This window comes from Plectropomus leopardus, chromosome 4 (assembly GCF_008729295.1).
Source record: "Plectropomus leopardus isolate mb chromosome 4, YSFRI_Pleo_2.0, whole genome shotgun sequence".
Lineage (NCBI taxonomy): Eukaryota > Metazoa > Chordata > Actinopteri > Perciformes > Serranidae > Plectropomus > Plectropomus leopardus.
Genome location: NC_056466.1, coordinates 25,630,628 through 25,656,234, shown reverse-complemented (window position 1 = coordinate 25,656,234; position 25,607 = coordinate 25,630,628). Strand labels below are relative to the sequence as shown.

Here is a 25,607-nt window from a genome sequence, read left to right as displayed (position 1 = left end):
TTACGCTGTTATGTTGTACAGAATAATGTAACACAGTTAATATATCTGTTCTTCAGTTTGCTAAGAAGCCCTCCCTAAGAAGCTTTGAGCAGTTCAAGATCGCATGATAATGTGCTCATACAATAACATAATGTCTGAGACATAGTTGCTAGGCATGCAGTTTCACTTATTTATGATATTTATGTAACCATTTAGTATCAGATAAGCAAATGGATGGGCAATGTATTTTGTTCTTAAATCAAGCAATATTATTTGTCTTTAGTAGTCTTTTTTCTATTGCGTTCCCATAAGCCACCTTCTTAACTCAAGACATAAATGAATTTCTTAACTCAAAGTTTCTTATTTTAAGTTTACTCCATTGAAAGTTTAAGTTTTCTCAGATTTTTCTGTCTCTCTTTTGTACTTTTGTTTGTTTGTTTTTTTAATTTTACGGTGTAACTGGCAATTTTGGACAGTATGGGTAATTTTAGTCAATTTTAATCTTACTGCGTAACCATCTGAGTGTATTCTGAGCCTTCTGTGAGACAGTGACAGGACATCACTCATCAATTATACAAACAAACAGCAATGGCAATGGGTAATTATGTTATTTGAGCAAAATCGCTTTAAATAAACTTTCACGCTCAGGATGTTTTACATGACTCATGTGTCTGTTGGACTAGAGATACAACAATTTACCATATATGTAAATACATTCCAAAATGTAATACAGTAAAGACTCAGGATTTATAATTTAAATGAAGATGATAGGAAGTCTGACCCCTTGGTCTGCTTTTCTTCTTTTTAAGACAATGGTCTAATTTGCTTTATTTATTAGTAATTTTGCTATATATCACTCAATGGGAGACATCTTCAGTATTCTGTTTATGCTATCATGAATTTACCCCTGTTGAAAAATGAAGACCTTTGAGTAACAGTATTTTTCCCAGTGGTCAGAAATGAACATCCATACATAGGCTAAGAAAGCTCACCCTATGCACATCCTCACATAGCTTTACTGCAAGGCAATTTTCCAGTCTTTTGCAGGTAAAGGAGCGACTGAACAAATCCATTGATACAAGTAATGGAAGTGCAAGTTCTTACTATCATTCTCCTACCATATGTATACCAAGTTCTTAGATTAGCGAGAATAGCAACACACCAAAGGAGATATGTTCTCACAAATGACACAATGATCAGTAAGATGGTGAAAGAAGCTCTTCTCTTCATATTGTTGTGTCTGTCCCTTTGCCCTCCCCTGGCCGAGGTCTCTCTGGAGCCACACGGACTGCAAAGTAGCAGAACAGCATCACCAACATTAAGATTACACATTAACTTACAAAAACAACAATCTTCACTGTGGGAAAGATTGTGTAAAATAAAGATAAGCCCATGATAATTGCCCAAGCCACCACAGAGGGGGGCATCTTGTACCTCAGTGGTTTGAGGCACAGCACAGGGTGAACCACAGCTAGAAACTGCTCTACACAGATACAGCACCGCAGAGTTGTATTATCAAAACCAAGAATACAACTGAGCTGAATATAGTTATAAACTTTGTATGATATAATTCTATCAATAATAATATTAACAATGTAGGATAAATCAGTTATTTAACAGAAATTGACACAAACCACATTTTTTTCTGACCTGTCTGGGCAGGATTACGAATGCTCCCCTCAGATGTGAAGTCCTGGTGTTTGTAATGCATCACCTGCTCAACCTCAGTTCTCTCAGTGAATATGGAAATTATAAGCAAATGCAAAGTTAGTTCAAAACCTAAATTTACAGGTAGTAATTGATGTGTTAAATTCTTTCAGGTACAATGAGTATCCATGAGTCAAAAGAAGTTTTCTTCCAAGTTTCTAAAGTCAACAGATAGACTAGTGTAATGTTTTGTTCACTTTTTAACTTTTTAGAATGAAAACCTCCTCTTTCCCTCCCGAAACAGGAACAACATGGTTTTAGTTTAATCACATACCATCATAGAATGTATAAATAATGGATGCAGCAACCGTGATGTCACCCACTGGCATGTGGGCTGCTCCTTACAAGCCTGAGTTCGGCGTGTTGGCTGTCGTCATCTTTTCTTTTGTTTTGAGCCAGAAGTGGCGATTTTTGGACAAGAGGTTGGTGCTGTGGAAGAGCGGATCAGACTGGAAGCTGAAGACACTCTAAGCAAACCCAACTCTTAAATTCTGAGTCTTAATAAAATGTATACAGGTGAGTTAGCCTTCACAAAATATGTGTTGTATAGGTTGTTCTTCATGCATGTAAATATACAGACCAAAGTTTCTCAACTAAAATTAATGGCTACAGCAAGTGTCTAATGTTTAAAAATTTTCATTTCTTATTTACATTCCTCCTCAAAATGATCAGCCTTGACTCACTGCTTTACAGCAGCTATAATAATGGTTGTGTTGCAGAATCTCAAATTCATCATCCCTAACAAATTTTTTATCAAACATAAAAAAATCAATAAATGAGCCTCATAAATCTGAATGAAGTAATGTACAATGCACATTTATTGTACAGTTTATGTGTCACAACCAACGAAAAATTACATAATTGAGGTAAAGGATGTCACCGTGAGAGCAAGCAGAATCAAGTTAGGAAGAATACCAGCGGTTTTTGAGCACAGACTGGCATTACAGCAATTTCATTAATATATTACATTTTAATAATAGTCTTGCAAATGTGTGCTTTGTCAAGCAAATGTTATAATTGTTATGATATAAACCAAATGCACCAGGAACTAGTAAACACTGCAAAACATATGTTACAGAAGTATATTGACAGTGATAATTAGAGCCTCTTGAAGCAGAGAAGTTTTTCAGTCCTGTGGAGGTAAAGGACAGGCTGTAGAAACCCAGTTATTAAAACAACAGATGTGCAAATAGTTAAGGCTTTGCTATACTCCAGCCATGTCAAGCAATATTGGAAAGGGATAAGAGCCATGTACAAAAGGAAATTAACGACCAAGGAAATCACAATAAGCAAAATGATGTTATAGGCCCTTCTCTTCATTGCATTGCTCTTCTTCTTCTCTGTTATTTTTTCTCCTGGCCCAGGGCGTTTCAGAACCCTCAGAGCTGAGAAGCAACAGAAGAGCATTACTGAGAGGTATAGAATATTCTGGACTAAAAACCCATACAGAAACTGTAAATGTAAATAGGTGCACCAAGAGTAGATGCAGGAAACCAAGGTAATCAACCACACAGCACGACAACAGGCCACCCTGTACCTCATTGGTTTAAATCGGAGAAATAACACAGGGTGGACGATCCCAAGATAGTAATCGCCACAGATGCAACACAGAAAAAGAGGACGGGCTGTAAAGAGAAGGCCACGTGAGAAAATGAAGACTTTAAACCCAAGGAGTGATCCAAACTGTACATGTGCTATGAGGCACACACAGGATAAAGAGAAAAGGATCTCAGACATAGCCAGGTTGAGGGAGAAGATTTCTGAGGCCAAAGTCTCTCTGGGCCCTGTCAATATCAGCCACATGACATAAATATTCAAAGGGAGACCCACGATGTCATTGAATGCAGCTGAAGCCATGGTCAAAGCTTTAAAATGAAGGTGAAAACCATATGAGGTGCTGTTCATGTCGTCTCTGTGAAGGAGAAAAAGAGACATATTTAGAGGTTCTGAAATTGAACATCTACGGCTTGTGAATATGAGGTAAAAAATTCACAACAAATCTTCATTCAGCAAACCTTTACAACAAATTTCAAGGCACACCGATAGCATACTATTCCAACAAATTTGCCTCCAAAATCTAAAGCTTCTGGACCTTGATACAAACCTGGTATAGAGTTGAGCAGAGTCTGGACTTCTGGTCAGGCAGCAGGGAGGTTAATATTAGCACTGACAGACAAATAGCCTTGCAGGCTGTTACTACTTGGTTCAGGGCTGGCATAATCAAATACAATACAAAAACAACAATGAGTCAACAGGCTGCAAAATGAAAATTTTATTTAAAACAAGATAAGATAGGGAACGGTGTCCTGTCACACCTTTTGCCATATGTCTATTAGGATATATAGTTGTCACTGTGATCCTATACAGGTATAAAAAATGAATGTGATGAATGTTTGATAATTATTTGACAGCAAGTTACTGTAGTATATGCACCTGGGTTACAGAACATGTCAATGATTTTACATGTCATCAAATGCTCATATAACAGCTTGATGATACCTTGTAATTTGCACCCCGTGAATGACGTTTTGTACTTAGTGTAAAATTACGTAACCAATGCACTAACATCTTTACGTCTTAATGTCTAAAGTACAGATGTAAAGACTGATGATATAGGTGCAGATGCTTCCAGTTGCCTCTTTGTCAGCTCTAGCAAATTTGTGCTAAATTTAGGCACTTGTGTCTATCCTGGAGCCATTGTGGTTGACTTTGGACGGTAGTGGTATGTGGCTTAGAATCAGTCATTTGGCTTATGGTCACATGGAATATATAAAGATTTTGGTGAATTGCTTTTTGTAGAAAAATGTATGAAATGTATAAGAACAGACTGGATACTATTCCTCTGGTGTACAGATGGCTGTAACAATGCAGAGAAAACTATTGCTAGATAGTAGAAATGGATGTAAACAATGCAAGATTCAGAATATTTTAAAACATCAGTTTCATGTTTTATGTGGAAGGAAATGCATACAACACATTTCTCAGAGCTCAAGGATACACACTTTGAGTTCTGGTGCAGGTGAATGTAAGTATATAAGTATATAGTGTTTGTATGTTTACAAGAAAACTTCATGTTCACCTTAAAGTTTTGGTTTACAAACACAACAGTACTGCTGCTTTAATATTTTTCATTCTGTATGCTAACTTTTACACACACTGTAGAGGGTAGAATAGAATAGCACATGCAATGAAAACATTACTATACAATAATAAATAGCTCCATGCATATTTAGAATGTTACCTCCACCCTATAACATATATTCTTAGGTATATATGCCACATAAATAAATGTAAACTGGCTCTTGTGTATTTACTTTTAGCAACAACGAGAGATGTCGTAATACATACTAATACTATTGCACTGTGAGCAGTATTGCATTTCTGAATTTCTGTAGCAGTTTGCTGCTTGACTGCTTCCTTCACCTGTGAGTTTGCATAGGGCCACGCTTGGTGTCTGTTACATGGCAAACATGTAAAGCAGTGTTGTACAAACCTTTAGATAATTTCTTTTTCAAATCATGTGAGCTAAAAGAAGATACCAAAGCAAATTCCTTGTATGTGAAAGCCTACTTTACAATCCAAATTCTGATTCTTCAGTCAATGACATTTTATAAATTTGAAGATATTGATACTGCTTTACACTTGTTCAGTAGGCATTTTTTTGGTGCAGCCTGTTGAAGGTCATGTTGAGTGTTTAGGGTTCAGCAGTGTACATGTTTAAGTTTACATTCAGTGTGTTTATGTAAAGTGTTTGAACATGTACAGCATATGCATCCACCCTGATGCTGAAGTATCAAAAGTGGTTGAGAACTTACAACCTGCAGGAAGGATAGATGTTATTTTACATTGTTAGAATGTAACATCATACAAACAATTTTTAATAGAAGAGAAAGTTTATTAAACATCACTCTAAACTCATTACGATAAGGTCTATTACATAGGATGTGAGAAAATTAAAAGAAAAAAAGAAGCCACATCAAGAAAAAGCCTATGGTATTTTATTTCACACTTTTAAAATCAGAAAATACATAATGCATGGTGCAGAATAAATGCTTTTCTACAAATGATCAAATTGGGCTTCTTTTAATGTCATGTAAAGGAAGTAAAGAATTACTGATTATTTTTTTTGTGTGTGTTTTGAAGTACATAGTTATTGTGTCCACTTTTGCTTATGTTATTTATTGACAAATTATGACATCAACAGTCTGTACATTACCATTATATACATCCACAACAATAATACATGTAGCGCCTAGTGCTGATTACTGTGTTTATTATCAGGATAAAAATGTTTGCATTTGCATTGCGTTTCAGTGTTTGCATTATCAACAATAAATGATATACATGACTAACTAAACTCATTTCAGTTATTTACAATCATTAAATCAATTGCAATCATTAAATCAATAACATCTTATCACTTCTTTTTTTAAAAGAATATTTTGTTATAGATATCTTTTTATCTACTGTTTTTGTTCTATTTTACATGTTCAAAATAAATACATTGATGAATCAATCAATTATATAAATATTAATCAATATATTATATTATAAAACATTTAAAGGTCCAGTGTATCGGATATACTGCCATCTAGTGTTGAGGTTGCAGACGTGAAACCAGACATTTAAGAGAATTATGGTGGCCAACACAAAAGCTTGAATGGTCCATTGTAGAGCCAGTTTTTGATATGTCCATACTATGCTACTACAGAACAACATAGCGAATGTCTTGTTATCAAGGCATTTTCAGTGTTTAATATAATTGCTTTACACCTTAACCGTGAAAGTTACTTGCTGTAATTCAAAGCATCTAAATTTCTGTTTTTACTGTATACAAAAACAATATTTTTGTTGTCTGTCTGCAAATGAATTTAGCCACAGCATGCCAATGCTTCTAGGAACAGCACTATTGAATTTAAGCTTTCTGTTATTTGCATTAGAGGATTCATTACTTGCAGTGTTTCTATTAAATCACAGTGTACTTCTACAAACAGAAATTTGCCTTGGAATTACATTCACTGAGGCATTATCATTAGTAAGGATTGTGATTCTGCTTCAGCTGGCAGAGGGTAACAGAGGAGCCCACACCAAAACCAGCATACAAGGGCTCACTGAACTGAGCTTTAAATCTGTGGATAAGCTCCATATTCTCTGATATTGAGTAAAAGGCCACAGTGTTTCCTGCATAATCCAGGTAGACCCCAATTCGTGTGGCCCGGCGGGCTTCAGGAAGGTCTCTGTCTACTTTGTTGTGCCAGGCAGAGTAGCCTGAGTCTGAGCAGAGGAGACTCCAAGACTTGTCGTTGTAGCCAAGCAGGCTGTGCGAATTCTTTCCCTTGCGACTGATGCTCTTGTAGGCCACCCCAATGGAAAACTCCCCGTTCCACTCAGCCTCCCAATAAAATCTGAAACCAGTCATAGGCTCTTTGCACAGCACCTGGGAGAAGCCATCGAAGCGCTCTGGATGATCTGGGTAAAACTGAACTGTTTTCTTCCGTGTGACTCTCTGGTTTCCATCTGATAGGACCAACTCTTTATAGACTGTGTTTGGATCGAAGGACATCTTGCAGAGGTCTGAGCAAAGACAGCATTATGCAAATGTATTTATTATTTATGATTCGATGTGGAGCATCACATTGATCAAGAAAGGAGCAGTCATTCATTCATTCATTCCTTTTCCCTCACTCTGATTATCACTCACAACAACTTAATATCTAAAAGTACTACATAATCAAATATAAATGCTTATTCCTGTTGTCAGCTAAGTTAAATCAGTCACAGCTTTGATTCTGACAACAGTGATAGGCTCTGTATGAAATGAACAATGGTTACAATACTGTAACCCTAGTGTAGTTCTAATAGCACAGTCTCCACTCTACTGGACTCTTTCGTTATTACTATACCTCCTATCACCAGCATTAATTTACACACTGAGATCTGAATAAAAGTAGCCGGCCAATCAGGACGTGCGTACCTGAATGCCTGAACTAATGACGTGGCTTGCACGCTGTCAGGCATCCACCGTCTTCAGAAAGCAGCACTGAAGCAACAGGGCCCCCAGGTAGAGGGCTGTGCTAATAGAACAGTGGATGGAGCCTGTTGAATGAGCACCTGTCGTGACATGACATTGACCAAGCCACACTATTCCTGACTAGTCCAATGTCAGTTGCCATTGCCTGCCCAACCCAACATCTGAACTGGGAGGAGCTTTGGCCTAACCCTGCAGGGGTCAAAAGACAAGCAGTGTACAAATCGCAGTTGCTAAACAGAACAGGTGAAATGCAGGTGAGCTGCCACCTTATATACTTTGGGGTCTGCACATAATCAGGTAAGCACGTTCCAATTGGCTGGGTTTATTCAGATCTCAGTGTGTGAACACATGCTAGTGATTAAAGTACTAATATTACCAAAAGAGTTCAGTAGCGGGTGGAGCCTGTGTAAGAAAGAACTGTAAATCATTTACTCACATCTTAAGAAGTCTGTCCTCGTTTTTGGCTCCTGGAAATCAACCCTGGAAGGAACTATTTGGATATGGACACACATTATTTTGTGACACATTTTATCTTATTGTTTATGTTTTAGTAAATCTGAGTTGAACTACATAATTACATAAATCCAGTTCCTTGTTCTCTAAACCAAAATAAAAAAAATATATTTAATCTATTATACATATTTCAGTAAACACACACTTACCTTTCAGCCGTTTGTCTCCATTTCTTGGCAAAAGTATGTACACAGGGGTTTCACTAACTGTTAAGATAATACAGCAGAATGTTCACCTGTTAGTGACACACTTTAAAGTTTTCACAGTATGAAGATATTTTGTAAATGTCATTAACTAGGCTCAAACCTGTCTTGGAGATTTTGCTCAGTTCCTTCTTACAGATGTCATCCAGATGTTCCTTCATCTCTGTGGCCGTCTTGCTCATCTCTCCAAAGGAGAACTGAGGGTTGATGAGCACTTTGGGCACCATGGCTTCAGGAGGAACGCACAGGGTCGGAAAATTCTATTCAACCAGTATTTATATGTTAGATACAATGAAACTCTTCTCTGTCTAACAAAAGATAACTCTGAGAGTTCACACAACACACAGATTCAAGTGTTGAATGTGTAAACATCTCTGCCCACAGTGTACTATCGAGTCAAAGTTCACTGTCTCTAATAGCAGTGAGTGTACAACCTTCATCCAAAAAATGGAGCATTCCATCAATATTACATTACACAATAAGGATGAAGACATGTTAGTATTTCTTGCAGCCCTTATATGACCTTTCAGCACCTGCAGAAAGTGAATGTTGTCCTCTGTTTCCAGGATCTGCCGTAGCTCTGCATCTCTGCGCTGTAGCTCCAGTATCTCCTGCTCCAGACGTTCCACATAACCCTCAGCCTGCGACATTGCTGCCTGCATGTTGGCCGTTATCATCTGATGGATTTCAGCTTTCCAGCGTTCTACTGCTTGCAGCATTTCATGGAAGGTCTTGTCACTTTCTGCCTGTGCTCGCTGGGCATTACTCTAAAAGGGAAAACCAGTTTGTTGTGAGGTCTTAGGAGAGTTTGGGATGTGATATTTGATAACACAATCAGATAATGCCTTAAAAAAATAAGATTGGCTATATTATCCATAGTTAGTGTTTTGCCTTCAGTGGTGAAAATATTTACTAATGGTTTAAGGAGGCTAAAATACTTTTTGCTGCTGACCCCATAGACAGCAGAATACTGTGACAACTTCAATGGCAGTACTCCTGCCTGCATCTCCAACGTGGCTGACCGCCATTTACTGTGGGTAATACACTGACTATGGAAAAGTACCTCATACAACCCCAATGCAATAAATACAATTTTTTATCTCAGGTCATATTATATTTTCCCTGATATACTTAATGTCAGTTTAAATATTAACATTCATTTTTTCAATGTTTTTTGCATAGGCAATGCAAGCATAGCATAGCAATCTTACTTTGAGAACATCAACATTATGCTTAAGCTCCTGCAGCTCCTTCATCCTTTCTTGAATGATGTGCTGGACTTCAGACTGGGTGACCACCAGGACTTTCTGTTGGAGGAACATGACAATAAGAGGGCAGGTTTCTGTCAATCACAGTCACAAAAGAGAACAAAACATAAACAAGGTCATATGTCAGGCAAGTCATACATGTTCACTCAAAATCCATTCAAACTCACTTGTTTTTCGATGCGCTCTTCTTCTGCTGAGGCAATGTTGTGACCGCGGTGTTCTCTTACAGTACAGAGCACACAGATACACATCTGATCAGAACGACAGAACAGCTCTAAGCCTTTCTCATGCTGAGGGCAGATCTTCCTGTCCAGATGGCCTGTCTCATCCACCAGCTTGTGTCTCTTGAAGGTGGAAGACTCATAATGTGGCTTGACATGCGTCTCGCAGTAGTAGGCCAGGCACATCAGGCACGACTTCACTGCCTTGTTACGACGACCAACGCAGAAATCGCAGAAGGATTCTCTGTGCATGTAGGGGAATGGAGTGAGCTCCAGAGGCTGGCGCCGTGGCTCATGGTGCACGTCCGGCAGATTACGTCTCAGCACGGGTCGTGGTGTGAAGGTTGCGCGGCACTGTGGGCAGCTGTACACGCCCATGTGGTCAAACTGGTCCCAGTAGATTTTGATGCACTCCAGGCAGTAGGTGTCACCACAGGGGATGGTTACTGGGTCTCTCAGTGCGTCAACACACAGTTGACAATAATCATCTGGGGGTAAAGGGAAACCAGACTCCGCCATGATGATGCTGGTTCAGACAAATATGTTACGAAATCAGAATCAGAATAGTTAATTTGTGACCCGTCTGAATCTCTGAACTGTTAAAAGTAAGTCTTCAAGTAAGTCTTCAAAGTTCTGTTTCAGTCAAGAGAGAGGCGAAACATACACTCCTGTGATCCACTCCTTGTCAAACCAGAGTCAAAGCTGATCTCTATTGATATTTAAAGGGAATGCTTTGTTTCTATTGTAAACACATGGTGAAGTCCTCCCACAGAATCCCTTTCCCAGCATGTCAGTGAAAGTACCGAGGCATGCAACCGTGACGGATTCTGCTTAACAAGCTGGAATATCAAGTGAACTCACACAGTGAGGTCAAGTTGTCAGCAAAATTAAAACCAATATAGGCAGGAGTGCACCCCAAAAAATTGGAAAAAGGGACCTTCGATGGTCACTCATATCTGCATACCTTACAATGAAGACTAAACCCTCTTAATATACTATTAAGATATACTATATATATACTGGATATCCTTAATTAGGACAGAGCCACAATGGGCTTCTTTACCTGGAGCCCCTGGAGTCGAGGACTGCAGCTGAATATATAGGCGACTAAGAGCATGAATGATTAAATCTCATTCAGATAAATATATACTAGCATTGGTATTGGTAATTAAGTGATAATGAGTTGATATCTTGACACTGTGGTTTGCTTAAGTATTAACATTTTTTATATTTACAAAACAAGGTTCATCATTACACACGATGTCAGCACATTGTGCAAGTGATGAAAAATAGACACCGCTCAGAAACCAGTCAGTTATTCCATTACAGATTAGTTTAACTGTCTACTATTGTTTTACTTCAATTTTCCCCAAAATACAACATTACTGGGTGGGGTATTACTATGTTTTTTTTCAATGAGGAGACACTTGGTCCCACACCCCTAAGCTCTCCATGAATGACTGGGCCGTGAGTTTCATGATGGTGCATGATGTCAAAACAACTTGTTCTGTTTGTCCTGTGAACAAAACAGAGAGCATCAGTATCATTATGTGGGTACCCATAGGAGTACATCCTGAAAAACAACTCAAGGTAAAAACACTGCAGTACCAGTGGCAAGACATAATCTGTTATTTGAAAGTGGGTAATAAGATATTAAAAACTGACTGACAGCTGATTACGCAGACTAAAACTACACAACAACATAAACTCAGTTATTATATGTTTCCTGTTTTTCAGTTACTGTAAACTACTTATCAATAATAATTTGGTAAATGCCAGATTGAAAATGCTTTAAAGCTTGAGATGGGTTAGGGTTAGAACAGATCTTAAAATCACTGATTATATTTTTTGATTATGCATATACTTTTAGTACTGTCTGTTTTTGCATCCAGCAAAGAGTTTCCTCCATAGGGTGTGATTGATAGAGTTTACCCCAACAGTGATTTCCTTTGATTTTTATTAGCTCAACAAACGGTCCGTTTAATACTTAAGTGTAAAAGTGCTGTATTGACCCACTCAGAGAAAATGAAATTACAGATAATACTACCATAAGATATTCAATTATTTCTTTACTTATTTTTGATCTGCTAAATGAAGAGAAAACAAAAGTTTAAGGCAGTATTGTTTATCAACTGCTAAAGGACATGCTTATTCCTGTGAACCAAACATTTTAAATCAACTCAGCTCTCAAATTGCTTTATTCTCCTCATATACTACTATTTGTGAATAATTCTTGTGTCGAAAACTAGTTCACCGTCAGTGACAACCATATTTATTTGTACATAGCCATTCGTTTCTAAAAGAACTGCACAAAAGAACAGTGACTGCTCCATCACTGGTGGTTGAGCCTGAGCACGATAAATACATACTGATGCTGAGACAGGGGAAATACTGATTATGTTTTGATATTTAATCTATAATTGCTGCATTTTTTGGTGTCATTTTACCTTCAAGTACTAGTTCCAGGCTTCCCCTTCTTGCAAATCTCAGTTTAATGCCTGTTTGCAAACTAACTATCTCCATAGACAGAACAATGTGATGGAAAGTAATATCTCTTTTTGAGATGCATGTTCAAAATTGTTCAATGTTACCTACTGTACTACTACTACTACTATACAAGTATATATACTGGTAATATATTGAATATACTGTAGATGGAAACAATGGCTAAATGGCGTTCAGCAAAACAGTTGCAGTAGAGTATTGCAGTTTTACAGTTTACATGATACATGACCACAAAAGTGATCCCACTGTTATCAGTGTGAAAAGAGGCCTGCTGTGTTTTGCTGGTCTGATATTTAGTTGGCTTGATATGAAGCTGTGAGATGGGATAATCTTTCCTGTAATGTGTCAGCTGTCAGTACTCTTTGTCCTTTGAAGGGCAGCTCTTATCTTTGTCCAGACAAAAGGGCTCTTGTGACAATGACAGTGAAAGAGAAAAAAAAGAGAGAGAGAAAGCAAGTGGCTGGGCGAGCAACAGAGAGCAGCATGGAAGATAGCTGTGAGTTGAGCTAACTGTTATAAAAGGGGGACACTAATTTTTAGTGATGTTGCTCCAAAACATGTATTACAGAAGAAATATCAGAAGAAATATAACACAAAATGAATATACTAATGAAGTGAAATGAACACAAAGTGACAAATCCTTTCACAAAAGGAGCTATGTCTGTGTATAGAGGCAGGGAGCTAATGAGAGTGAATAGACACAAGAGAGGCTGAGTGCCTATGATGTCACTGACTGTGCTGGTCAGTACTCTCTCCCTCCTCCCTTCTTTCTTCCTCTCTCTCTGTATCTCTCCATCTCTGTCGTCATTGTGAGACGGGAGTGGCAGGAAGGAGGAGAGGCAGAGGAGACAGAAGACGAAAAAAGGAGGAGGAAGACAAAGAAGTCGGGCAGCTGTACACAAATCAGGATTTCAACAGCATCCTTTTATTTACGGCAGCAGGTACACTTTACTCTCTCTTTCTCAGCACCACCATGTCATGCACTAGCACCTACTACAACATAGAGGGCAAAGCAAAGCAGCAGCAGAGAACGAGGACTAGCTATTTGACGGTTACTATATATAGATGTCTTTCATCGACAACAATCAACAATTTCTAATATTATTGTGGACATTTTTAGATGAAACAATATTTTGGTATCAGATTTCTCAAAACTACTTAACCTCATTTCCCAAAGTTTATGTAGCCACATAGAACTGCATAATTGGATCTATAATGTTAATAATGCATTTGATTTATGTTTTGGTTAAATGCCTTCAACAATTATCAGCTGTTTTGTTTTCTAGATACCCACTTATAAATTGTCCTACCAAAAAAAAAAAATCCATGAGTGTATACGTGCTTTTTTATGCTATGTAAAAGGAAATAAATAAAAGAGTAATTTTCTTTTATATATATATATATATATATATATATATAAAAAGATTGAGTAGAGGAGAAAAAAGAGAAAGAGAAAGGACATGTTTGTCCACTCACTGCAGATTGGAAAGCAGAGCAGCCGTTTGGAAATTGAGCTGATTGAATTAAATTGGCCTGAGAGCGGCTTGAGTAACACAAACATAATGATGGATGTCAAAGTGTGTATATGCGTGAGTGTGTGTGGACTGGCCATAATGGCAGCCATTTCTTGGCAAGCCCAACTCAATCAGCTAATAGAGTCATTATGAATTTGAGCTGTTTAATTTCACAAAATATCCTCGCAAGGGTAGAAAGTAAATGAACATCAACCAAAGTGAACCCATTCTGTCATCACTTTTTGAAGGGATTCTGGGAAATTGCAGCCATATGTGACTATTAAGCTGATATGTTGAACATAATCAGTTTAATACTGTGTTCATGTGTTTCCTTCAGTATGGCTGAAGGCTCAGTGTCTCTAGCAGAGGTGGAGACCTCCTTCCAGAAGTTTGCAGTCCATGGAGACACTAAAGCCAGCGGAAAGGAGCTGAATGGCAAGAACTTTGCTAAGCTCTGCAAGGACTGCAACATCATTGACGGCAAGAACGTCACAACTACAGATGTTGACATAGTTTTCAGCAAGGTCAAGTAAGATTTTACCAAGGCTCATCCTTCCATAGCAAACAGCCAAGAGAAGTGGATGCAAATATCAACTAAAAATACATGGGACAGTGCCAGAACTAGCATATTCGGTGTCCCTTTAACCAATGTTTATTAAGACTGTTATACCTGTTGTACACCCTCCTTTTGCTAACATCACAGCATCATTTTAATATGAAAATAGGTGCAAGGCATTATTTGGATAATATTTTACTTTCCTCAGAAAACATGCGCCAACACTGTTTGTTTCCTTAGGGCAAAGTCGGCTCGTGTAATCACATTTGAGCAGTTCAACCAGGCCTTGACAGAACTGGCTCCCAAACGCTTTAAAGGCAAAAGCAAAGAAGAGTCCCTTCAGCAGCTTTATGGTCTCATTGTTGGTAAGGAGCCTGCCAACATCGGAGTCACTGTGAGTATTTCATCAGTTATAAACGTACTCACTTTTTACTACTCAAAGACATGCAATGTTCTCTGACTACACTTAGTGCTGACAGTGACTGACCAGCAGAAAATACTCTTAAGATTTTGATAAGTGTCAGGGTTTCCCATAAGAAATGTAATAGAAATCTACTAAACAAAAAACTGGAATCAGGGTTTGGGTTAGTGTTAAGTTTGGGGCAATAAGCCAGAGGGACTTCTGATCGAGATTCATAACAATTTATTTGCATATCTTAGTGTTATGAATAAATGTGGTTCATGTGCCATGGCCAAATTATTAAAAAGCATTATTTTCTGTATGCGTTGTTCTTGTACCACCGGATGGTGCTATTTTTTTTTTTTATTTTACATTTTTTATTTATCTGTTTTTACAATAGAAATCAGTTCATTTACTGGGATAACTTAAATGAAAGGCTGGAAAGCTAAAGAGCTGAGAGCTGAAGAAAAATTAATGATAGAAGACAGGATGAAATTTGCATGTTTGTGTGCGTGTTTATAAAAATGCACATTTACAGTAATATTGTGAAAGAAGACCTACATTTTCAATGCTATTTCTGTTTGAAAATGACCACAAACAGACGTCTACACTTTAGATAAGGTAGCACGACAGTCCCCTGTTGGTAATATTGGAGTGTATATGTATATGTGTGTGTGTGTGTGTGTGTGTGTGTGTAGTCTTACCTGAGGGATTGAAATGACTGCTTTTGTAAATGTATTGTTTTTAGAAAGTGGCAAAGGCTGCAGCAGTGGACAGACTAACCGATGCTACCAAGTACACTGGAGCGCACAAGGAGCGGTTCGACGAGTCAGGCAAAGGAAAAGGAAGGGCCGGGCGCGAGGACATTCCTGACAACAGCGGCTATGTGGGAGCTTACAAGGGCAGTGGCACTTATGATCAAAAAGTGAAAGAAGCATAATTCTATCAGAGGGTGAAACTTTGTTTCAATAACTTAAAAAAGGAGTGTTAAAAAAACAACACGATTAACTGGCTACTCAAGACAATTTTTTATTTTTCAAGACAAAACCAATACTCTGTATAGGTATGTCTTGTGGGCCTTGTTTTCATAACACTTGTTGGATCCATGAGAAAAAATGAAATAAAGGAAAAATATATATAATTGGACTTTTAAGTATTCCAACCAGAATGAACATTTAAAAGAAACCTATTCTTGAAAATATTCCAAAGATAATGCAAATGCTCAGCTGCACTGAGTGCAGAGAATTATGGGTCATAGCATGAACAACTGATTGTGCTCTGTATGTTTTCTGTGATTTTAAACAGACAAAAAGATAAAACTATGCTTGTAGCCACGGTAGCTTATAAACACTAACTCTGCTTGTACTACAGCTTGACACTGTGCCTTAGTATACTATATAGCCACTAGCATGAATGCTGTACATCATTGTGCTTTTATTCTCACTAATCTTCATGCAATGGATGACACTTTAGGTGATTTTAAGAAATAACACTCCTCCTCCCTTGCTAAGCTTTAGAGTTCAGTGCCTTTTGCTACATGACCAATCAGTGGCCATTATTATTCTCATGGAATTTATTCATATCAGTAAATTGCATTTATATTTTCAAGAGAAAAACATAACAAGCCGTGAAGAACACAAACATATATTGCAATGATGAAGCTACAGTGCAAGATCTAGTCTTTTCCACTTTTTTTTAAACTTACTGTCATTATGCTGCTATTCCTTATGCTCATAAAATGCATCTTTTTGCTGTTTTAGTTCTGAGGGTAAATCAGTTAAGAATGTATCATCAATATGATGGTTTCATGTGGTTACATATTATTATATTATACTATTTTATATTTCAGTGACCCACATGGGATGCTGCAATGTATGACAGTATACATTATAATCCCCTCAAGACCAAATTCTAGTCCCTGACACTAACTTTAACAAATACAGTGCTGGGTTGTAGCTAAGATATTGTACAATTTAACCACCATGTGCTATGATACATATTGTGCATACTTTTCTGTTGCAGCCTTGCTACCCATATCTTGAGATGAGATGTTCAAAACTGAATTGTTTTTATTTTTTTGTTTTTTATTCTCACAACAATCTGCATTGACTTTATGTAACAGGTTACATGAAAACATGGTCACATTTTAATTAGCAGAAAATAAAAGGAAAGAATTTCTTAAGCATGTGTTATGAATAATAGTTTAAAACACTGAAGATTAAAGCCAATAACCCTCACCTGAGATCTGCTGATTTCCAGAAATAGCTAGGATACAGTTTCCAACATAAAGGGCCCTGGTAGAACAATAAACAATCTGTATACACTCATCCTTCTTCCTGGACCCTCCTTGTAATATGACACTGATGGCATTTATGGGGGATTCATAGGACCAGTTTTAACAATGCTCATTGTATGGTGCACATGTCTAAAGATAGCTTACCTCCTCTATATCTCACACTATAGGCCTGAGCTGATAAGAATCACCTGGGTTTTGTGTGGATAGTGCCATTGAATTTCATAATAGCCTGTATTCTCTGCATTGCTCAACTCATGATTCACTATAATCACTGAGATCGCAAAACATATCACAAAACATAATGAAGAAGTAATCCAATAAATTAATTCAATAAAACCGAACCTTTGTGGAGTAATCTTTTTTTTTCTCACCTCGAAAAAACAAAAAGAATATAGAAAAAAAAAAAATAGACCATGAAATAATTATTCTGTAAATAGTAATCATCAGAATACTTTGAGAACAAATGCATTTATTTTGTCTGGTGAGGGTCTGAATCACAATTCAAACCCTGTTAAGGGAAGACACTACAGGTGGGCGAGGCTGGACATGGCTGCACAGGGCTGGACAGGGCTGGTGAGTTTGGCAGATCTGAAGCATAGAGAAGAAGAGATGTGTTACCACAGAAAGGTTCACAACAAAGTGACACAAACAGGCAAGGAAAGCTGGGCTCAAATCAGGTAGCTTGCAATCAGAGTAAATGATCAGCAGGTGTGTGAGGAGTTCAGCTGGAGAGCAGAGTGTATGTAAGCCACGCCCCGCCCCGCCTAAGGCACACACATACAGGGGAAACAAACTGGGGACAAACATTTAACAAGAGGGGATGGGAGAACAGTGGAGAAACAAGGTGAAAAAGACAAAGTACTGCAGATCCCAACAATCATAACCTGATTTATCATTTTATTTCTAATAACATGAAAAAATATGTTTTTAATGACTTGTTCTCTGATTGAAGTAGGGATAAAGGGGGATATCCAAAATTCCCTCTTGTAAAAACCCCTTACTCTATTATGCCAACAAAATGAATGCAGAAAAAACAGAACCTGGCTGTATCCAATGCTCAGAATTATTATTTTGTTAAAGTTATGCAAATTACCATATATTTGATTAGGTAAGACATTTTTTTCATGTTTAAACACAATTTCAGACAATTTGTAATACAGAAATAATACAATGTAAGTTACCAAATATGGAAGTTTCAAAGTGACCAGGTGAAGTGTGAAACAAGTGAGGCCAAGGTCCACAGCTTTCACACTAAATAGTGCAGTATTACATAAGTGTGTGTGTAGTATGTAATGTGGTAATTTTAGGTAACAAAGTATGTTAAAGGTCATTTAGCTACAATGAACTATAAGTGAAGTAAAACTTAAATAACACTTATGTCAACAATCAACTCAATTCCCTCCATTTCAAACTTCCTCCAGTCCAACTGATTAACAGAAAGACCCACACAATATAAGGAAAGCCCAGCCTGAGGTGCAGAGGGATAATGCAGCGAGTTCATCATAGACAACAAACTGAGCCAACCTGAAACCTCTGACCTCGTAACCTCATAACTAACCTCAACCTATACACACAGGCTCTGTGAGATACAATCTTTGGCAGATTTCAATATACACTGGGGAGCTTATCGGGATGATCCCTGCTGAAAGCTGCCCTCACAGGTCACACCTATAGCCTGTGGAGCACAGGGATAACAGTGTGTATGGGAGGGAAATGAATTAGGAAAATAGACCAGTGGGCTACCAGTTGCCTTAACAGTGGACACAGAGATCTCTCCACCCACTTGAAAATAAAACTGATGTAAAAAGGAGCTTCACTGACAAGCTGGCATTGTGCATACTACCACAAGACCCGCAGCTCCTCAGTATTAGAATTTTTACTTTTTACTGTTTATCAGGATTACTTGCGCTGTAAACACTGGAAGTTAAGATTTTACCTGGATACAGTTTGAAGAGGACGTTCTCTGTTGGACTGCAGTGAGTCAACACATTAGTTTGTAAAATGAGACAGATACAAAACTACATCTTTTTTGATACAAGCTATCAGTGTGTTAGTTTATACAAACTGCACTTTTAACATTAAAACATTTTTGTTTTGGTGCTTCCAAAAAAATTTTACAAAGCTGAATACAATTCATCCTGAAAACATTTATTTTAAATTTTCTGGTATTTGCTGAATTAAAATCCCAGCAGTGTAATTAAAGCTATAATCTTAAAGCTAAATCTCATTAAAGAGTAGAGGCATATCTGCTAAAGGAAAAATTTTACCTGACAATTAGGCTAATGGACCAAATGTTTTTTAAGTACCTGTGAAATGACTTTGTCAGATAACCCAATTTTGTTCAAAGACAAAAACAATAATAAAAATAAAAATGACAGCTCATACTTATTACTTGATAAAACATTGTTTTCTTTTATTGTGTTTTCATTTAGTTACATTGTCTTAGGTGTTACATCATCTAATCCAGCGTGAGCAAATACTTTCAGTGATTCTCTCAAACATCTCTGTCTACAGAAGTTCTTGCGTTGTGAAATGAGAGCTATAACATGCACTCTGCTCATCCTGAGCCTGCTGTGTGACAGTGTGAACACTGAAGTCACTATCAACAGCCTACGAGCGGCCGCAGGTAAACTAAACTGTTATTCAGCTATTGTTTTGACAACAACTTTACATGGTAACAAACATTTGAGAGGAACATGTTGGTTAGGAGGGATTTTGCTACATGTTGTGAGTAGGTGATGAAGATGATTGATCAGAGGTGAGCCGGACTGTCATTGTGGAAAAAATAGTGAAGGATCATCATACTAGCTGTTTTTACAAAGAGATCTGATCACTGAGCTGCTTTCTAGTCCCTTCTTTACACCTCCTTTGCATTTTTACATCAATCCAAACAACGATGGGATTATGCTTCTCCAGTATAATTTTAGAAAGCATGTCAGCATTGCTAAAACAAAAGAGGTGTGATGGGTGTGACGTTTAACACAACAGCCTCTGCCTCTAATGTGATGGATAACATACTTGTTGGCAGCCATGTGTACACAATTATTTACAATCATCGTCCTCTACTCGGAGGGTAAGGAGCTCCCGAATGTCTTAGCTGCTAACTGCTGCTAGTGTTAGCTAAACAGCTTAGCTGACAAACATGGTATGGGGGAATTTACAAATTTTGTCTTCCTCTTGTACATACAAATAGCTTTTGCTTTTTGAGTAGTGCCCTTGCCCATGTCCCCTATAGAAAGTTTTGCCAGAGTTGGTATATCATTATTTGCCCATCACTCTCTTTAAACACACCCATTAATCTTCTTCTGTGTCAATGGATTAAATGTGTTGATGTGTAAATTTTAATGAAATGTGTCTTGCTCTGAAGAGACCAAGTATTGACATATTTCAGCACTTCAGTGTTTGGTGTTTGTCTTGAAATGTCATGGCAAGAGTCTGACCGTACTACATATGTGCATCGCATGTCAGTGGAATGTGAGGTGTCAATGTTGATTCTAACTGCAAAGAAAACAGCAGCTGATTCCAAGATTGATAAGACTCTTTTCGTTTCATTCCTCCACATCTGCAGAAGCGTGGGAGGGGGAGCTGCCGTGTGGCAAGTGGGACTGTGAGTGTGCAGTCAAGCACCTGCGAGGTTGCTGCTGTGCTGCCCGTGAGCTGCAAGAAGTGGAGGATCAAATCTTTGTTAGAGTGATGGACCTGTTGACGAGGGTGTCTCAACTAGGTCACAGCCTTATTGATGTCATAGGTACCTTGAAAAACAATCCACACTTTTAATTTTGGAGGTAGTTTTCTCACATTGATGACAGAAATACGTCAATTTAAAAGATGTTATCTCTAAAGGAAAACTTCAACGGCAAAATAACTATGTATATATCAATAACTCAACAGCTGTTAATTCACGAAGAAAACTTTGTTTTACTCGTATGCTTCTGAAGAACATGGAGAATCTAAAAACAGGCAAACTTTCAGCATGAATAAAAGAAAACAGGGACCTCATTTAACAACAGTAAAAACTAAATGAAACATCCTTTTTAAAAATGTGTACACCTGCAATGATTTCATATACAGTTGTTGCCATTTTTCTGACCAAAAATGTAGCTATGTTCATGTAATAGGGAGATGATGCCCCCATTCTTAATCCTATCTACTAAAATCTGATTGGTCAACAGTTTCTCTAAATAATCAATTATGGGCACAACACCAGATCTATTTGTATCGGTCAACAGATCTGAGATGTGTTTGGTGGTTCACAGGTCTGGAACCAGGGTTGAGCAGATCTTAGCGTACTCAGATAAAACGATTTATGTTGATGTTGTCACATAACATGTTTTTCCTTCCCTTTTGGCTTGTCTCTGACTCAGGGAGGATGAGGGTTGCATTCACAGCCTCCCTAAACGCTAGAACAAACTGCTTTGGACCGTTCACCAGAAATAGCCCAATCCCTTATGATGTTGTCACCCTCAACCATGGACATGGATATAATCCCACCCTGGGTAAGTGCATGCAGGAGAGTATAGTATATTCATTCTTAGTTTTTGATTATAAGAAACCTTTAACACAGATAAGTTGTAAACTTAGCTGCTCTACTGTTTGGCCAGATTCAAGGAAAATATGAACTCATCATCATAACTTTTCTTTCCACAACTGGCATTTGTATCATCATCATCATCACTTTTTTTTAATAAAAATGTTATTTGTTCCAGGTATATTTACGGCTCCTTGTTCCGGACTGTACTCCTTCTCCTTCTCGGTCTATTCCAAGGTGGGCCGGGAAGGCGAGAGGATTTACCACAAGGTAAATCTCATGAGAAACGGTGTGGTGGAGGCATCCACTTGGGAGGACAACAGAGAAGACTCAGAAGACAGCAGCTCTCAGACAGTACTGCTGCAACTGCAACAGGGAGGCCAGGTCTACATAGAGCTGCTGAGCGGCAGGAAGCTATGTGGGAATGTCATGGGCCTAAACACCTTCTCTGGCTCCTTGGTCTACCCCATGCTGGCCTAACACTGATATATTTTACTGTGATCCCACATGGCCCCCTAATCTGAAGCTTAAATGCTTTCCCCATTTTGTTTGTTGAAAATGTAAAGCTGTAATTATCACATGCTAATGCCTTATTTGTAAATGCACTGAGTGGGCTTTTTAAAGAACTTTAATAAAAATATAATCTGCCTGTCAGTTGTTTTACTCTACTGCTAGTGTCTGCAAATAGCTGGGAGGGTTGTCTACTCTGTGTAGGATCTCAAATGTCTCTCTTTTGGTACCATCTGATGGTCATGTCAAGAATTACACTGTAGTACACATCAGCTGGAAAAGGGTTTTTCCTTTATAATACCTTATCTATATAAAGGTTGGCAAAAATGTTGCTCTTTGTTCATTCCTAGCCCCTATTTATCTTTCTTAAGGGATTAAGGGAGGAGGATCAAATCTTATGTATCATTTTATCAATCTATCTATCTGTTTAAGCATCGGTTCAAATGAAATGTGTTAGAGTGCAGTATATACTGTGCCTTTAGTCTGCATGTTTAGGCAAGCTTGTCGGTGTGTGCTCAAGTTGGAAGATTTTGCTAAGAGTGTTCTGTGGCTGCTACAGGAAATAAGGTGGGTTTTTACCACAGAAATGACACTTACAACCATTTGGTTTCATGTGTAACTGCTGGAATGGATGCATTAACCATTGTATTAAAACTACATCTAAGCAGAACCACTTCACCCACTAGATAAAAGCAGTAACATATTAAATGCAACATGTAGAATTTCTGTACAATTGTAGGCCTCAAGCTTACAACTCTTAATGATCTCGAAATGATCAGATTTCAGGTGCAAGTATCAATAACACTCACATAATTCTTTCAAAATATCTCAACTGGGATATATTGTGATTTTGTATACTGCAGGCCATGAACTTAAAATCAACCTCACTGTCATCAGATGCTTATTTTCAGGACACCTCGACACGTTCTACACTGCATCCACCACAGTGTGGATCTTGTCACCTTTGAAAAAATGAATACATCAAGAAGTTATGTAATTGTAAACCAGTAAGGCTGCTTTAACATGTAATAGTTTATATAGTGACTTTGAATCAGTCTGAATGTTGGAAAATTCTGGTATTTGATGGTCACAAAATTACCGAAAGGGTGGTCCTGGATGTCCCAGGAATGTCCCAATTCACTTCAAGTAAAGCCCAATTCCTTACTCATCTCTTGACAATTCTAAATGTAACACAGTACTATGAAGTGTTAACCTAAATTTTCATTAGATCCAGAACTGTGCATATTATCTACTGCTATTCACCAAGGAAAACAAAATAAAAGTTGATGTTGAAAATGTGTTTATTTCATTCAGAAAAACAATATTTGTTTCACATAACAATGATGACAAATGCAAAAACCATCAAAATGCCTTTTTAAAAATTGTAAAAAAAAAAATGTTGCTCATGTAGAGAAGTATGAAAACTTAAATCTGCAATAGAGAACCCCCGAGGCTGATTTAGGGGTTGAGAATGAACTGACATATTGTAATGATCTTGGAACAATTGTGGGGTGTTTGCTTAACAACACTAAACTCTCAACTTAGTTTCCACTTTGCTCCACCAGTTGAAGAAAAACAGCTTCACTTTCTTCATGACTGGTCTGTCGTTTAGTATGCAGCATGGCAGTCGAGATTGCTTTGAAGCCCTGCATTTTCTAGGTTATACACAACCTCACAGTCCCTCAGATCTCTTGCAGATTTATTCTCTATTTTTTTAGTTATCCTGAACTTCTCATAGGGAGGGATGATCACCTCTTGCTCATGATCTTTAAGATATGGGTAGTTTTTCAGGGAAGCACCTGAACAGGTTTTAATTTTAAAGCAAGTCTTCTTACCAAAATGGGTTAGGTCTGATTTGTAAGAGCTTGAGGCAAAGAAACCAAATCGAATTATTTGGTTGACATCGCCAGCATAAACAGCATTTGTTCTGCGGTATGTAATGTGACAGTCTTTATTTTTACTGAGGATCTTTATAGCAGATGTCAGCCAGAACTGTAGAGAGTGAAAGGGAAAGGAGGTGCCATAGTCTGTTCTGTTAGTCTGAACTGCATCATTGAACATTGCATGAAACCTTAGATAACCAGATGTATAAGCACAGATTGCTTGCATGTGATCCTTAGTTAAACCCTCATCCCCTTTGTTTCTATGTTGGAGATTATGGTATGCACATTTTTCTGAAGCTTTCCAGACTTTTTCAAATATTCCTTTGCTCTCGTCTTTGAAGTAGTTGTCCTTGACCTTTTGCGCCATCCTTTTGCTGCAGCCAAAGTACATGTCATCAACAGCATCTTCAGCCATGCTCATTTGGATGTCCGAGTTTCTCTTTGGTAGATTGATGATAAAACTGATCTACAGGGGAGGGTATAAAAAGATGGGAGGAAAGGTCATGAATTTGATGCAGGCTAAGTTAACTTTAAATAGATTGATTTGCATTGTTTCCAAAGGGAAAACTTGTTTCTACAGAGCCTATGATTTACATACCACAACATTCAGTATAGAAAATATGCATAATAACAAATTAATTTGACTAGTGGGACAAAGTTTAGCTTACTTAATGATGACTGATGTTTCTGCTGCATAGACATTGAGTTCTACTGAAAACCAATAGCTCCCATATATAAAAAATCATTGTCCTCAACACTACCTGTATGTACCATACTGCTACCCATAGATACTAAAGATGCTGCTTTAGGGCCTTGAGGCACGCCGTGTATTCTTTATGTACTTGATCGAAAAAAATTAGAACATTTCATGTTGAACCTTCTACTGATTTTAAGTTTTCAAACCAGCATCCTGGGTGAGAGACATGTTCAAAGTATGTTTTGACACTGTGTTAATATTTTTCTGTAGTCTTCTATTATTATTATTTTTTATTACTATTATTATTTTCTATAGTTTTTCACATGGTTTAAATCCAGCTACGTGGAATGTACCACTCACCTTCTTGGAGCCTACAGGCAGCATCCAGCAAAGGAGCAAACACAGTGGAGCACAGATCAGCACGATACCCCTCATCACTGCAGGTTGGCAAGTAGCTTCTGAGTTAACACACACAGCACTTATATATATATATATAAAAGAAACCAAATGATAAATTCTATTTCAAATCTTGTTTTTTTCATACTGAAAATGTGTGGTTTTAACTCACCAGTCTTTCAGAGAAGAATGTGTTGACCACCCCTTAGATTAAAAGCTCTGACCATACAATCACTCAACAGCAAATTTCCAAGACTTATATATAGCCTGCCTTGTGTCATGCACATCACTAAATGCTTGCACGCACGCAAACACACATACACATGCATGCACTAACACACCCACACACACACACGCACGCGTGCGCACACACACACACACACACATACAAGCAGGTGGT

The 25,607-nt window shown here is 37.8% G+C and overlaps 4 protein-coding genes across 4 annotated transcripts; 2 read left to right on the top strand and 2 right to left on the bottom strand.

The window, feature by feature from the left end:
- Window positions 1–6,257: 6,257 nt before the first annotated feature.
- ftr84 (finTRIM family, member 84) lies at window positions 6,258–10,593 on the bottom strand. The gene is made up of 7 exons (XM_042485557.1): window positions 9,869–10,593; window positions 9,645–9,740; window positions 8,967–9,200; window positions 8,537–8,693; window positions 8,380–8,436; window positions 8,154–8,207; window positions 6,258–7,260 (listed from the first exon to the last, which is right to left on the bottom strand). The coding sequence occupies exons 1-7, from the start codon at window positions 10,439–10,441 to the stop codon at window positions 6,719–6,721; spliced, it is 1,713 nt and encodes a 570-aa protein (XP_042341491.1). The 5' UTR covers window positions 10,442–10,593; the 3' UTR covers window positions 6,258–6,718.
- A 2,673-nt stretch (window positions 10,594–13,266) lies between these two features.
- On the top strand, window positions 13,267–17,527 carry tppp2 (tubulin polymerization-promoting protein family member 2). Its single transcript, XM_042485536.1, has 4 exons — window positions 13,267–13,368; window positions 14,279–14,470; window positions 14,738–14,891; window positions 15,646–17,527. Exons 2-4 carry the CDS (start codon window positions 14,280–14,282, stop codon window positions 15,835–15,837), a joined length of 537 nt encoding a protein of 178 aa, XP_042341470.1. The 5' UTR covers window positions 13,267–13,368; window position 14,279; the 3' UTR covers window positions 15,838–17,527.
- Window positions 17,528–17,739: 212 nt separating this feature from the next.
- LOC121941680 (complement C1q-like protein 2) lies at window positions 17,740–22,364 on the top strand. The gene is made up of 6 exons (XM_042484510.1): window positions 17,740–17,766; window positions 19,708–19,819; window positions 20,561–20,567; window positions 20,700–20,941; window positions 21,558–21,689; window positions 21,900–22,364. Exons 1-6 carry the CDS (start codon window positions 17,740–17,742, stop codon window positions 22,199–22,201), a joined length of 822 nt encoding a protein of 273 aa, XP_042340444.1. The 3' UTR covers window positions 22,202–22,364.
- A 1,296-nt stretch (window positions 22,365–23,660) lies between these two features.
- On the bottom strand, window positions 23,661–25,421 carry LOC121942572 (erythroblast NAD(P)(+)--arginine ADP-ribosyltransferase-like). Its single transcript, XM_042485820.1, has 3 exons — window positions 25,380–25,421; window positions 25,172–25,269; window positions 23,661–24,580 (listed from the first exon to the last, which is right to left on the bottom strand). Exons 2-3 carry the CDS (start codon window positions 25,244–25,246, stop codon window positions 23,840–23,842), a joined length of 816 nt encoding a protein of 271 aa, XP_042341754.1. The 5' UTR covers window positions 25,247–25,269; window positions 25,380–25,421; the 3' UTR covers window positions 23,661–23,839.
- Between the last annotated feature and the right edge of the window lie 186 nt (window positions 25,422–25,607).

What these genes read in the sequence shown, in the direction of transcription:
- LOC121941680 (XM_042484510.1), top strand. Translation starts at nt 17,740, where the DNA reads ATGGCTGCACAGGGCTGGACAGGGCTG. An exon ending in CACAGGGCTGGACAGGGCTG is followed by an intron (nt 17,767 to 19,707) that starts GTGAGTTTGGCA and finishes CTCTGTCTACAG; the next exon opens with AAGTTCTTGCGTTGTGAAAT. An exon ending in TGGATATAATCCCACCCTGG is followed by an intron (nt 21,690 to 21,899) that starts GTAAGTGCATGC and finishes TATTTGTTCCAG; the next exon opens with GTATATTTACGGCTCCTTGT.
- ftr84 (XM_042485557.1), bottom strand. Translation starts at nt 10,441, where the DNA reads ATGGCGGAGTCTGGTTTCCCTTTACCCCCAGATGATTATTGTCAACTG. An exon ending in GAGCAAAATCTCCAAGACAG is followed by an intron (nt 8,437 to 8,536) that starts GTTTGAGCCTAG and finishes TTATCTTAACAG; the next exon opens with TTAGTGAAACCCCTGTGTAC. An exon ending in GAGGACAGACTTCTTAAGAT is followed by an intron (nt 7,261 to 8,153) that starts GTGAGTAAATGA and finishes GTCTTTGCTCAG; the next exon opens with ACCTCTGCAAGATGTCCTTC.
- LOC121942572 (XM_042485820.1), bottom strand. Translation starts at nt 25,246, where the DNA reads ATGAGGGGTATCGTGCTGATCTGTGCTCCACTGTGTTTGCTCCTTTGC. An exon ending in TGCCTGTAGGCTCCAAGAAG is followed by an intron (nt 24,581 to 25,171) that starts GTGAGTGGTACA and finishes CCTCCCCTGTAG; the next exon opens with ATCAGTTTTATCATCAATCT.
- tppp2 (XM_042485536.1), top strand. Translation starts at nt 14,280, where the DNA reads ATGGCTGAAGGCTCAGTGTCTCTAGCAGAGGTGGAGACCTCCTTCCAG. An exon ending in ATAGTTTTCAGCAAGGTCAA is followed by an intron (nt 14,471 to 14,737) that starts GTAAGATTTTAC and finishes TTGTTTCCTTAG; the next exon opens with GGCAAAGTCGGCTCGTGTAA. An exon ending in CTGCCAACATCGGAGTCACT is followed by an intron (nt 14,892 to 15,645) that starts GTGAGTATTTCA and finishes TATTGTTTTTAG; the next exon opens with AAAGTGGCAAAGGCTGCAGC.